The sequence below is a fragment of the Lissotriton vulgaris genome, chromosome 4_1 (assembly GCF_964263255.1).
Source record: "Lissotriton vulgaris chromosome 4_1, aLisVul1.2, whole genome shotgun sequence".
Lineage (NCBI taxonomy): Eukaryota > Metazoa > Chordata > Amphibia > Caudata > Salamandridae > Lissotriton > Lissotriton vulgaris.
In genome coordinates this window covers 1,472,891,124-1,472,906,126 of record NC_141691.1, presented here as the reverse complement: position 1 = coordinate 1,472,906,126, position 15,003 = coordinate 1,472,891,124, and the positions used below count along the sequence as shown (strand labels likewise).

At 44.9% G+C, this 15,003-nt stretch overlaps 1 protein-coding gene across 1 annotated transcript in view; it reads right to left on the bottom strand.

The window, feature by feature from the left end:
* The window catches only part of SPIDR (scaffold protein involved in DNA repair), a 2,344,543-nt gene that overhangs the window by 40,815 nt on the left and 2,288,725 nt on the right, over nt 1-15,003 (bottom strand). The window contains exons 18-19 of the mRNA XM_086965726.1: nt 5,559-5,673; nt 4,566-4,619 (exon numbers count right to left, since the gene is read on the bottom strand). Coding sequence (XP_086821852.1) covers nt 4,566-4,619; nt 5,559-5,673 — 169 coding nt within the window. The remainder of the gene's footprint in view (nt 1-4,565; nt 4,620-5,558; nt 5,674-15,003) is intronic.

Genomic DNA, 15,003 nt, shown 5'->3' with positions numbered 1-15,003 from the left:
AAAGAGGGCATTGGAAATCAATACCTGAAACGACATGGGAAGGCATAGTGCGCAGAGCTTGGAAGGGCACGAAGAACGCACGGTTCCAATTGGTGCACTTCTTTGTATTGCACAGGGCATACCTGACACCTGGAAAGATTTAGAAATATTTCCGAGTAGACGACGCGATGTGTCCCAGGTGTAGGAGTGAAGGAGTAGAACTAGAACATATGCTATGGGAGTGTCCACAGATAGGGGATTATTGGAAGAAAGAGGGCAATATATTGAACGAGGCCACAGAACGGAATCTAACATATGACATGGCAACTTGCATATTACATTGGTTTCCCAACACACCCAAAACGAAGTTGACAAGCAGATTTGTGGACCTATGGTTGCTATTGGCCAAAAGGGAAATAACAAGACACTGGAAGGCGAAAGAGGGCCCTAGCAGCGGACGGTGGAGAATAGAACTGCAGAAGTGGGCCAGCAGTGACAGTAAGCTTAGATTCGCACAGGCACAACGCACAAAAAAGAAAAGGGCTTTGAAACGGCAAGGGCATGGGAGCGGATGGTACAGGAACTAGCTGACACCCTCCAAGTCGACGAATAGGAAAAGAATAACAGTACTAGCTCCGACCAATAGCACACAAGATGGGATGGCCTCTGAAGAAATATGATATCAATATACAATTCGGCATGAATAGTTACAGGATGACACACCAGGTAGGGAGGGGGGAAGGAAGGTGGGAGGGTGTAAATAAAATAAAAAAAAAAAAAATGAACAGAACAAATAGAATCTGCCATGGACAGGTCATCCTGAGATTGGGACAAGGACTGCACCGCATCAAACCCTAGGGCCACTATATTATAGACCTCTTTAGTTGCAGCAGGGGAACCCACAACTGACCTCCATTATAGTCTACGCCTACCTAAGAGGGACAGAGCAACGTTTCGAAAATTTCAGTACAAGTGCTGACCAGGGCAGTCCCCAATGAACTTAAGAGTCAGATTTAATGCATTGTGGTTGCTATCCTGCTGAGAGACAACACACATATAGACCATTTTTGGCCAGAGTCCAATATCCAGCAATATATAACTAAGTAAACTAGCGTGATTTAGGCGGCTGAATATGTGCATACCTTCTTTATCAGTAGGGGCTCTTCCGTTACAGACTCGAAGACCATGATTTAAGTTAAGTGCATTTAACTAAACTACAATTGCTGACCACATTCTAAAAGGGGAGAGAGTCAGCCGAGGGACTGACCAACCCTGGTCTTTGTCATATGCAAAATTCTCCTTGGTGCTAACACTCAAAGGCTCAATTCGGCAATTGAGGTCGCCAGCAACAAATGTATAAGTGTCTGGGGAAAGGGCTACCAAGTGAATATTTAATGAATCAATGATAGGGGACTCTGATCCATTACCCTCTAGCCTTCGATATACAGTATATACATAATATTTATCTTTAGCGGATAATTGCAGGCTAACACATAAAATATCAGGTGATCCCTCCTCGACTAGAACAGAACAGAACAGGGTAGGGTGATGTTCACCCAGTTAGTCAACCAACCAGAGGGACGGCCCCTCCCCATAGAAGTGGCAGCCTTAAAGATATTAGCATAACCAGAGCAAAACAATGGAGAAGAGGACCAAGTTTCCTGGAAAAGACAAATGTAATATTTTCCTACGAATTTGCACCATTCAATACACAGGAGTTTGGAAGCTAAATCCTGCAACATTCAAAGAAAGAACCTTTGTGGACGTAATAGAACAACAGGATTGAACTTAACTACCACATGGTACTAATGACAGAAACAGGCTGTGTAAAGTCATTCCCCTGGATCCCACGATTCACTGCGCTGAAATCTGTGGTCTCCCCAGCAAGCCCCAGTGTTAATGCTTCTACAACGGAGAGGGGGGCGGGGGCAAGGAAGGGGTGTGCTTACTATCACAGATTTGCAGATAACTGAAATTGCGTACATAGGGTCTTGCCTCTGCAGCCCAAACGCTACTACATGGTGGTCCATGGGGTCCTCAGTAAAGTTGGAGCGCCAATCAACTGTCAACAAATCAGACAGGGGAGGAAGCGATTAGAGGTGGTAACAGCAGCACTAGAAAACTTGACAGGTTTGGACAACACAGGTCTTTGCCCCCTCCCCGGTTGTAAGTGCTGGTAGAAGTAATTTAATTGAACAATGTTGATTGCGCCTCCAAACGAATTCATGGTATTGAATTAGGCTCTGCGCTGTATTGAATTAGGTTTGACTGGGCTGCTCACAGTTAATAACAACGCAGTGCCCATTCAGTTGTTTATTTTACAGGACCAACCCAACCAACCCTCCTAACAAAAAGAATGTCTTGGAAGTCATTCAGTTTAAAATCAGAATTACAAGACAGCCAGTGACGGATTTCGTTTATAAGTTAGGGGGTTTGTTCCTCGCTAGTGGTTTGCACATGGGGTACGTCAGTTAACTCAGCTATGTATGAGCAGCATTCAGGTGGAAGGTTGAGACGGGACCTAGTAGGAAATGTACTGATGTCCGGAGCAGTTCCTCTTAGGTGAAGATTGGCCCAAATCTCAAATCGACAACGTTCCCCTGCGTTAGAGATGCTCAGAGGCAGGACCCCCACATTGTTCGTGGGAGAGGGCTGTACATCAGTGGCTGATGAGGTTCCATGCAGGATGGTATAACTAGGAGTGGAGACAAAACTTAGGGATGATGACCTAACTGTGTTGTTTGCAAATGTCTGCACATAACTCAGCTGGGTAAAAAAATCTTGGTCTGGGACAGCGATAGCTGAGCAATGACATCATCCATGTTCTCTAACCGGATCATTAAAGGGAAAATAGTCAGCCACTGTAGATTTTATTAGGTCAAACAAACCAGTCCAATCCGGGGAAACAAAAGTGCCAGCAGCACCAGGGGTAGAGATCACAGAAATTAGAACAGACTCTATCGTAGTTGACTTAGATGGCCTCCCTGTTCCCTGACTAATTGAGCAGTAGCCCCTTGCTTAGTGTTGCGCTTCCTTTTGGCTAAAGGGCACTGGTGGGGGAGCTTTTAGCAATAGTGCTTGCTAGGACATAATTGGTCAATTTAGCACAACCATGTGCTGGAACTTGATCAACCGGTGTATTTGACCATTGGTCGCGTGGCACAGGCTCCAAGCTACGCTCCAAATCCCCTGCCAAACAAGGGTGTGGCTGAACCACAAAAGGAATGAGGGTGGGGCTAAAAGTCTCTCCCAGATTGAGGGAGAGACGTCGCTCCACTAGGTCAATTTCCTTAGCAGGAACGTCTGAGATTAGAAAGTGTTGTAACAGTTCCACTTGCTTGCTTGGCATTAGCATCCATGCGCTCATGGATTCCAGGGAGCTTGAGCTTTTGCATGGTTCTATAATAGGCCACAAGATCAGCACATACAATAAGGCTTTAGAGCTCCACAGTCTTCACGGCACACCCGGACGTCCATACAACTGGGGTCCAGCAAGATGTAAAACCAAGGGGGGTGATCCATCCCAGCCACCTCCTGTTAGTGACGGGCACGGGACAGGTCCGCCCTTGGCTTGGGCATATCCCGCGCTGCAGAGTTGTCAGTGTGCTTTTCTGTGCATCGTCTGGAGTTGGCCACGTCCCCTCTCCAGCTGGCTCAGCAAACGCGCCTCCTGGTGCTTGCTGGTGGAGGAGAAGGAATCCTCTTGAATCAGCAGGGTGAGTAGGGGCCTAAGAGCCATTTGCTGGCAGCAAAAGTGTGCAATTTAACATGTCATGAGTGATGGAATATGCGAGGTTACAAGCAGTGCATGGCAGGGACACAAGTTATATTTAACTCAGTGAACTGTAACTGGTGAATTTCTGTGGTTTTTGTTTTTTAAACATTAATTTTTGAGTTATTTTAAACATCTAACTTAAATCTTTGGATTTTTCAGTGAATTTCAGAGTTTTTTTAAACTTAAAGTACCAAACTATAATGCCACTTTATCCTTTGTATTTTCAGTGAATATATATATATATATATATATATATATATATATATATATATATATATATATATATATATATATATATATATATATATGTTTAATCAATTACTCCTAGCTGTGATATCTGGGTTTTTCAGGTTGCTTCCTTGCGGACTACTGTATGAGAAGGCGATGGTGCCTTCAGCAGCAAATCACATCAACATCCGGCAGCAAACAAAAAAACTGTCATTTTCCAATTAAGTCATTTTCATAGAAGGAATACTAAATTAATGAACTTCAGAAATTAAAAGCACTCAGTTCCTTAAAACATTGCTAGTCCTCTCTGCATATCAGAAATACAACACATGTATCAAGCTGTTTAGTCCCATATTCTAAGAAAACTGGAACAGCAGTACAGTACAGTAGCGTGGTTTTATGCAAAGGCTCTGCAAGTAAGTATAGTGCGGTAGTGGTGGTATATCATTGTTACAGAAAGTCCCTCTAAAAGGTACCAAGTTTTGGAATAAGAGGTCTCTTAGACTTCGAATGGGCCATGCTATGATACATCTATTGATGTAAAACAATTTACTTGCGAGTCTGTAGTCCAGCTTATACATACCCCATCCTCACTGGCTGGTGAGCCTAGAAGGGAACAAATAGTCTTTTGCTGCAACTAGGAAAGAAATAAAAACAATATTAACAACAACATAAAATGTACAGTACGTCAGTGAATATCTGTTGCTCAATTAAGTGAAAATTGTACAATTTTGCAACCCTTTACCACAAGCACTTTGTTCCAAACCACTGTATGGAAAATGGTCTCAGATTTTTCAAACTGTGTGTGTGCATTCATTCACAAGCAAAGTATTAATAGAATTATAGAAAACAGTAAAAAAAAAAAGTACTATTGGCTTTGTCGATGATTATTAGTTGCATAAGATAAATAAGCAACAACTATGGCTCTGTTGTATTGAATATTGAAAATGCTACAGTTACGAAATGTTGAGATTATGAAAGAATTAAAACGAGTCTTTTTAAAGTTGCATCAAAGGTAGTGATGGGTGACACTGCTACAGAATTAAGATTTTTTCCCCACAGGGGGTGAGGGCAAAAATGGAGAGCCTGCTAGAGACCCGTCTCTGCAGCTGCTATTTAGATTTGCCGGTGCTGAGCACCGGAAGGTCCCGGCCCACTTAAAGCTTTGGGTATTCCCCTTTGCGAACAGCTCTGCCTATGTATATTTCGTTGGCTTTTGCCTGCACAAATTTGCCTGGATAAGTACCCTGGACAAAACCAATTTACCTGGGACCCATACTTTAAAATCGATCGCAAATGCCCCGTGAACCGATTTCAAATGTAGCGTGTCAGGCTTGAGTCCGCTTGCGTGTGTCTTGGGGCCTGTTGTCAGAAGAATGTTGCAGGACAGTGTAATTGGACTGGAGGGGTATCGTGGAGGGATGGAGCACATGAGGTCCCCTAAGAGGACTGTTCTTTAACCTCTTGATTAAACAGCAGCTTTAACACAATTTGAATGAAGCCAGGCAGCAGGCCAAGGAGGCAAGGAGTCTTCGTATGGTTCCATTTATGTAAAGCTAGCGCGTGCAGTAAGTACCTTGACTTTCACTGGGCCTCGAGCTATGGACGGACACTGCAAAAAAACTTCAAGCTGCATTTTAAGAACTGGTGAAATCACAGCTTGGGAGCACCGCCGGCAGTAAAACGAGGATCTGTAAAAGGTAAAAATACATTGCGATTTTAAAGAGAAACACCAAAGCAACGTTCAAAAACATTCCCCGTGTCAATCTCAACGTTGATTTATCACAAGGATTTTTTAATTCGAAAATATCCTAACATATGCTTTTACTTGCAATGACGACTCCCTGCAATGATTTCATCTCAGAAAAGGTCATAAAATGTCAATCTCCCCTTACTCTGTTGTGGAGCAGTTGAAACTTTTTCAATCATTTTCTGAATAAAGCAACTGGCCGGATAAGTAAGCTTTGGCAATGCGCCACATGCATGAGATTCCCAAAAGTAAAGTAGAAGATACTCACGTGTAACCTATACTTCGTGTGCATAATTTACCACGGGATCCCATAAATTTAAGTGAGCAGTGGTGGCTCAGAAAGGGGCAGAACCCGACTTTTAACTTGTACATTGCTTTTTTTAATACTCTTATCCCCTAAAGAAATTGGTAACAAAAGCAAATGGGATGGTAAACATTTTCTGGCTTACTTAATTGGCCATATACAGGATAAACTGTAAAATATTTTGTGTGGTTGAGGCATCTTTGTGTAACCAGCACGTCCATGGTATGCAACCCATAACTTAACTCTGGCGCTTAATGCACTTGCTAGAGATAACTATGCAGGCTAGTCACAGGTTTGATAGCCCAAGACGGTTACTGTGCCTTCTGCAGAGCACAGCATATAACATACAGGCCACTGGTTTGCATTTTATGTAGAGAGCTCAGTGGGTGACTGCTTTTGTTAAAGATGAAAAGAAAACGAGTCACTTGCCTGTAACTTCAGTTATCCAGTATTGGTATCTTTCATAGATTCACATGCTTAGAATCATTCCGGCCGACGAGGTGGGAGTCTCGCGGTACAATAAAACATATACATTTTAGTCATAATAACATCACACCATAGGCTAAAGTAGATAGCAAAGTTACTACACTAGTCTATCTTAGTCCTTTTGCAAAAAGAACCAAACTTGGAAACCAGCCAATCAGGCAGCAGCCTCCTCTAGAACCTTCCCCACAGAGAGGCAAACCCTCAGATTTTCGTAGCACAAGTGACAATAAGTAAGCCAAAATGATATGGTAAGCCTCGCTGGGGAGGAGGGAGGGTCGCATGTGAATCTATGAAAGATACCAATACTGGATAACTGAAGGTAAGTAACTCATTTTCTTATCCAGTATTGGGGTATCTTTTATAGATTCACATGCTTAGAATCAGAGTAGCTAGCAGTAAACAATATATAGATGCATAGTGGATGGCGGGCATCATAGGAAGAATCCAAAATACACCCTACCAAACCAGTGCAAAACACACATATATATATACATATCTGTACCAACATAAAGAGTAAGTCATACATGTACGCAACAATAGTTATATACAATGGTAGAGACAATATACTCTTATCATAAGGCTTACCTTATCTAAAAAGGTTTCGTAGTACTGCTTGCCCAACTGCTGACTCAGCCTCTGTTGCCAGATCTAAGCAATAATGCAGAGTGAAAGTGCTCACACTTTTCCAGGTTGCAGCTCGGCAAATCTTGTCCAGAGACACACCAGCGAACAATGCCGTAGATGAGGACACTGCTCTGGTGGAATGAGCTTTAGGCTTCTTTGACAATGGATGGCCTGCCTTGCATTGGCAGAATTGAAAAGCGGATGCAATTCACCTTGAAATAGTAACTTTTGATACAGCTGATCCTGGCTTGTGAACTCCAAACGAGAGAAATAACTGGTCAGATTTTCTGAAGGACTCAGTCCGAGATATGTAGAATTTTAAACATCTTTTGACATCCAAAGTATGTAATGTCTTTTTCGCCGCCGAAGACAGATTAGGAAAGAATGTCCGCAATATCACAGGCTCGTTAAGATGAAATGAAGTAGGAACCTTAGGTATGAACATGGAATTAGTTCTCAGAAGGACATAATCATTGGTGAACTTCAAATATGGTTGTTTTATAGTGAACGCCTGTATCTCACTCACTTGCCGGGAAGAGGTGAGTGCTAATAAGAGAGCGGTCTTCCATGAGAGATATTTTAAGTCTGGTTTATGAATGGGTTCAAATGGATGTTTCACCAGTTGTTGTAGAACCAGATTCAGCCTCCATTCTGGAGGAGGAGCTCTAATAGGCAGGAAAGTTCTAAAAAGGCCTTTTAGGGACTTCTTAATGAGACGACTGGAACAAAGTGATGCCGCCCCTGAGGATCGTCAGTATGTGGAGATTGCGGCCAGATGCAATTTAACTGAAGCGAACATGAGACCAGGTTTAGATAATGACAATAAATAAGGCAGAACCTTATTGGGAGAACATTCCAGCAGATGAAAATCGTCGTTGCAGCACCAGTGACAGAATCTTTTCCATTTTAAGGCACAGGTCCGTAATGTAGAAGGGGCTCTTGCTTTATTCAGAATGTCTCTACATTCTTGAGGTAAGTTTACATCCTTGAAATCCGTGAATCCAGAAACCAAGCATGGAGTTGCAGTTGAGCTGGGCAAGGATGAAGAATCTGGCCTTTGCTCATTGTCAACAGATCCAGCAGTATTGGAAAGCGGAATAGCTTGCACTTGGAGAAAAGGAGATGTTCTGTGAACCAGTGCTGACGTGGCCATTTCGGTGCAATCAGAATTATGCAACATGGTTCCTTCTTTACCTTGTGTAGAAGTCTCGGGATCAGAGGAAAAGTAGGGAACGCGTAAGCAAAAATTCCCGTCCATCTCATCATGAAAGCGTTCCCCTAGGAGCCCTTCTCTGGTTCCCAACGCGCAAAGAAAAGGCACTACCGATTGCTCTTGGTGGCAAAGAGATCCAGATTTGGTTTGCCCCATTTCCGAAAGACATTGTCCAGAGTCATTTGATTCAATTCCCATTCATGGCAAGATTTTTCTGTTCTGCTGAGAGTGTCTGCCAAGGTGTTCTGGACTCCTGGAAGATGTTCCATCTTGATTACAATATTGTGCAAGAGAAGCCACTTCCAGATGTTTTGAGCTTCCTGGGACAGAATGTGAGATCTGGTGCCCCTTTGTTTGTTTAAATAATGCATGCAAGTGGTGTTGTCGGTTCTGATGAGAACTGTAGACCCTTGGAGTCGAGGTAGAAAAGACTGCAGGGCCAGGGAAATTGCTTGAAGCTCCAAAAAATTGATGTGCATTTTTGCCATTGCTGAAGACCATTTTCCTCTTATCCTGTGGTCTTGAAGATGGGCACCCCAACCTTCCAGGGAAGCATCCGTAGGGAGGATAAAATCCGGATTTGGAGGTTGAAAACTCAGCCCTACGGAGACATTCTTGGAGAACCTCCACCAAGAAAGCGTTTCATTTATAACGAGACACTTGAACTATGTCGTCGAACGAACATGAGATTTGGAGCCACTGATTGTCCAGCTCCTCTTGAATTGGCCTAATTTTTAGCCATGTCTGAGGCACTAGCAGAATTGCCGATAACAAAATCCCCAGGAAAGATTTGATCATTCTCACTGAAGCAAACTTTCTTTTTAGAAGATCTGATGCCAGAGAGATGAGGCGAGATATTCTGTCTGCGGACAAGAAGAGGCTTGACTTTTGGGCGTTTAGTGAGAGGCCCAGAGAGTGAAACATTTGCAGTCATTTTGTCTTTACGAGAGAAGCCTGACGAAAGGATGGAGCCTTTATCAGCCAGTCATCCAGATATGGGAATAGTTGGATGCCTTGCAGCCTGAGATGAGCTGCTAACGGAGCTAGAAATTTGGTGAAGTCTCTTGGAGCCAAGCGCAGGCCAAATGGAAGGACTTTGAATTGGAAATGTGCACCTGCCCCAGTGAATCTCAGGAACTTTCGACGCTTGGTGTTAGACCTGGCACCATTGGCGTGAGTCTCCCTTCTATTTTTCGCGGTTGCCTCATGTGTTTTTCTGGTAATAGATGCTTTGGGCACTGTGCCACTGCTGTCCAGTGCAACAGTGCGAGTGCTCCCTACTGTAAATTGATGTATTGATTAGTGGTTCCCTGATTGGATATTTGGTTTACTTGTCAGACCCTAGTACAGTGCACTGAGTGTGCCCAGGGCGTGTAAATCCAAAACAGGCTAGTGGGATTGCAGCATTGGTTGTGCCACCCACAGAAGAGGCCTTGTAAAACGTGTCTAAGATCTGCCATTGCAGAGCCTGCGTGCAGTCTGATACTGTCATGCTGACTGGGCAAGTGCACCCACTTGCCAGTCCCTAAACCGTCCCTTTTCTTCATATTAGTCACCCCTATGGTAGGCCCAAGGGCCGGGTGCATTGTAAGTATAAGGTAGGACAAGCCCTGGTGTTTGTGGCATGTCCTAATAGTGAATTACAGCCATTTTCGTTTTTCACTATTGCAAGGCTACCTGTTCTCCATAGGCTAGAATGGGCTGCTGGATTGTTACATGTTTATAATCCTAGCAGACTCAGAGAACATGGTAGAAATTCGAGTTTAGTATGCCTGGACTCAGAATAATAAAATACATCTTTTAGTAAAGTTTATTTTATTATTCTGTGTTTGCAAATACCACTTTTATAAAGTAGGTATTTGCTTGCCTAACCATTTAAGCCCACCTCTGCTAGGTTGTGTATTTCTTGTCTGGGTTTGTGTGTGACAGGACTGGGGAATTCCAGGAGACAGACTGGTGCAGCCCGGTGGTGAATAGGGAGATCTGCATCCAGATGGGAGGGAGGAGTTGCACCTGGGACCTGAATAGAGCTAGACCATCCCTCTACGATGCCGGCTCCACCCCCTGTGGTGTGTCTGATGTCTCTGCCCTGCACACTGAAAGAAGAGAGGGAAGACTGTCAACAGAGTGCTCCAGGACTGGACTTGCCTTCCACAATGCTGGCTCCACCTCCTGTGGGGCGTCTGATGTTCCTGCCCTGCATGGTGAAAGGAAAGGAGCAGTCTGGTAAACAGAGTGCTCAGGAACTGGTTTGGACTGGGCACAGGCCCCTCTCCCCTCAGAGAACAAAGGATTTAGGGGTATAAGTAGTGGGACCCTGAGCCCATGAAATTGGATCACTCCTGGAACTGACAAGACGAAACCTGTGCTGAGGAGAAGGAACCTGAAGAAACTGAGGAGAGACTATTCCCAAGCTGAAGTGCTGCTTGGGGGATTGGCCTGCAGTGGTTGCTTGACTGCCAAAGAGAGGAGAAAGGACTTTGTGGACTTTACCTTTAATTTTCAACTTGTGCAAAGATCTCCAAGGACTTGGAAGAGAGTTTGCCCCCTGACCGAAGTCCCAGGACCAGTGGACTTCACCAGCCTTTGTGAATTGCTGCTGTTCCAGTGGCTACAGAGGCAGGGAGTTGTAACTGACTCTCACAACTGGCCTGGTGTCCTGTAGGCACCGCATTGAGCAACGTCCGCCTCGAACAACGCAAGCTCTGCGCTCCCCGACTCCGTCTCGACGCCGTCAACGAGCCGTCGCCTGCACGCGACTGGAAGGACACTGCAACGTGCAATGCCTCGCTACACCGAATCGAACTGGTCTGACCGACGTGGTCACTGCTGCTGATTTCGAGTCCTGTGACCGCACCGGAGTTGGGCACCACCTCCCACGCTTGGCGACGCACCGTACGACTCGCACCGCTGTCCGAACTGATCGACGCCAGCTCCCAAACTCCGGCTCTGTCACCGCACCGTAAAGCTGGAAGCACCGCAACGAGCAATGTCCGCCTCGAACAACGCAAGCTCTGAGCTCACCGACTCCGTCAACGAGCCGAAGCCTGGAAGGACACCGTGACCTGCAACGCTTTCTTTTTCTACACTGCGACGAACCCCGGAACCGGCTCGCACATCCGTGCCAGCCGCCTCAAGGGAAAGGTACTGTGACTGAGTCTATCGACATTTGAGTGGGCCTGGACCACCGCCGTCTGCTGGATTTGTTAGAATCTGTGTTCTTTTCAGCAACGCTGTAGCCGGACAAGGCTACTGACTCGCACAGAACCTTGAACTAAGCTTTTAAATTCTGAACTCTTGAAATTTGATAGTACTGTGGATTCTTTTTGTTGTTTATTGGTCTTGTGGTAACTCTATATAAAGTATGACTTATTTTTTATATAAAACCTGTTTGGTGTCCATTTGTAGTGTTGTCACAGGGTTACTGTATGTGGTCACAACTGCTTAACTTACATCGCCTCTGAAATAAGCCTTGACTGCTCGCGCCACGCCGCCTAAAGGGTGAACAGGGGTTATTATGGGAGAGTAATTCCCCTGCCCTGACTAGAGGAGAGGGTACCGGCTTGTCACAAGTACCTACCTGTGCCAACCAGAGACCCCCAATTCTAACACTTGGGATGAATTGGGATGTGGAAATACGCATCTTGGAGATCTAAAGTTGTCATAAAATCTGCATGGTCTAGAAGCTGAAGAATTTCCTGGAATGTCACCATGTGAAAGGATTTCTTCTGAAGGTACTTTTTTATCATTCTCAAGTTCAAGAATGGTCTCCAATTCCCAGACTTTTTCTTTATCAGAAAAAAGCGAGAATAAAATCCCTTTCCTGTTTGAGAGCGAGGAACCTTTTCTATCACCCCTTTTGACAACATAGCTTTCCCATATTTTCTGAGTAGAGAAAGATGCAGTGGGTTTTTCTTTAAAGGTGGATGAGGAGGGGGAAATCTGGTGAACTCTAGGGTGTGACCGAATTTTATTATATCTAATACCCACTTGTCCTTGGTTATTTTCGTCCAATTTTTGAGATGTTGGAAAATCATTGGAATTTTGAATGCTTGAGGCATATCTGGTGCAGGTGCAATAGGAGTGTCCCTGTTTCTGGCAGAGTCTCTGCCCTGAGGCTGATGTTTCCTGCCTTGTTGTCTGTAAGCAGTCGCTGGAGGATTCCTATAGGTTTGCTGTTGTTGTTGGTAATGATATCCTTTTCGACCCTGGCTCCCTTGTTGTTGGTACTTCTGGTAACCTCCACGAAAGGAGTAAAAACCTCTACCCCTTGCTCCTCGAAAAAGTGTCTTCCTATACTGCAAGGTACCTAAAGATCTGGCAGTATCTGTGTCCTTCTTTATTTCTTGCAGTGCGTTATCGATATGTTTACCAAACAAGAGGTCGCCATCAAAAGGCATGTCCAGGATTTTTGTTTGGACTTCAGGGCGAAAATTAGTGGATTTCAGCCAGCCCTGACGCCTAAGGGTAGCTGCTCCGGCGAGTTGACGAAATCCCAGAGAAGCTATATCCATAGAGATATCTATGTCTTCAGAAGCAGCTCTTTCACCTTCCATAAGAATTTGTTTTGCTTCCATTTTCTTGTCATCAGGCAGATATTCTATATAAGGCGAAATGTCCGACCACAATTGTCGATCGTATCTGCCCAAAATAGCTGAACAATTCGTAGCCCGAACTGTAGCGCCTGCCATGGTGGTAAAGCGTTTGCCTATGTTGTCAAGGCACCTACCATTTTTGTCAGGTGGAGCTGTTATTGGAGTGGAAGGATTCCGAGATTTTCTCTGCGCTGCTTGAGAGATAACGGAGTCTGGTTTAGGGTGACCGGAAAGGCAGGCAGGCGCATCATCTGGTGCTTTGTATGTTTTGTCAATCCTAGGGAGGATCGCAGGAATGGAAAATTGAGTTTTCATGATCTTTACTCCCTCCTCCCATATATGATCAATTATAGGGATTGAACGGGTGGATTTCCTATTCAGATCTTTAAAATCAAACAGAAAACACTCTGTTTTCTGTACTGGCATGGAAGGTGAAATCTAGAGGCGGCCCTTTCCATAATTGCATGAAAACCTCCTATGTCCTCAGGAGGGGAGTCCACAGCTAGAGGAACCGGTGAAGCTGGTGTTGGGATCAGATATTCGTCCCATTCATCTACGGTAGTGGGTGAATTACGAATTTCTCCATCTTCTGCCACAGTGTCTCCGTCATCATCTTGCAGCAATTGTGAAGGCAACGTCACTTGGGGCTCAGAAACTGTGCTGCAGGGGTCACAGGCTGCATCTCTGTAGGTGCAGGAGCTCTTTGTGGAGGTACGACTGGAGGAAAACAGCTATTATAGTCTTTTAACATTGCTGTAAGGTCTTGAAGCAAAGTTGCAGGCATCTGAACCATAGGTTCTTGAAGGAACGATTGTTGAGGTCCTCTTAAAGACTCACATGGTTCATAGAACTCCTCTTCACCGTCATCCTCTTGATATTTTAGACTGAGTTGAGAAGGATCATGCGCCTGTCCAAAGGGACCATCATCATCAGATTCCTCCAAATAATGGCTAGGAGGTAAAGGCGAAATGTGAGATGCATCATGGTAAAATTGGTTGGTAGATGATAATTTAGAGCTCAAAACTGGCGTAATTTGTAAAGGCGCGGGTTTTTTACGCTTCAATGTAGCTGAAATGTACATGGATGGCGATTCATATTCTGCCAAGATGGTTGTAATAGATGGCATCGTCGACGTTGTAATCATGGATGTCGTTGAAGGAAAAGACATCGTCGATGAGGTGGTCGTCGACGTCATGGTTGAAGTTGTCGTCGCCGGTGGACTCGTCGTCGAGACTAAAATCATCGTCGACGGTGGGCTCGTCGACAATAGTATCGGCGACGGTGGGTTCGTCGACGGCAGCGGCGTCGACGGCGGGCCCGTCGACGGAACTTGTAGCATCGTCGACGGGATACTCATCGACGAAGGATGAATCGTCATCGATGGCGGAGGCTTAAGACCCACTCACCTTCTGTGGAGTTATTCTCGGCGACAAAATTGTTTTACATGTCGACGGAGGCTCAGGAAGAGATTTTGAGGTAGTTTTCAAAGAAACCTTCACCTTTTCTCCAGATTTTACCTCAGAAGAGAATGAAGATTTCACTTTTTTTGAGGAAGAGTGACCAATCTCAGGATGTTAATGTTAATGTTATGGGTGTCATAGATAGCGCTCGGCTACTCCAAGGAGTGTCCCGGCGCTTTCTAACCCACAGCAGACTACAGAGGGCAGGCAAACAAAAGGAGAAAAGAACAAGCAGATTACTGTCCATAGAGCCACGTCTTCAGACCCTTTCTGAAGGCCAGCAGGTTCGAAGTACAGCGGAGTGACAGAGAGAGGGTATTCCATAGCTGGGGAGCCAAGCGTTTAAAAGAGCGTCCCCCTACCCTTGCTTTCCTAACAGCAGGGACAATGGCAAGACCAAGAGATTCCGATCTGAGGGATCTAATTGGTTTGTAGAAAGCCAGACGTTTCTGAATATATTCAGCTCCCACAGCATGGAGTGCTTTATGCGCCAGCGTAAGTGTTTTAAAAACAATCCGCTTCCGAATAGGCAGCCAGTGTAGGGAGTGTAGGAGATCCGAGGCTCTCGCTCGGCGAGGTAAGCCAAAAA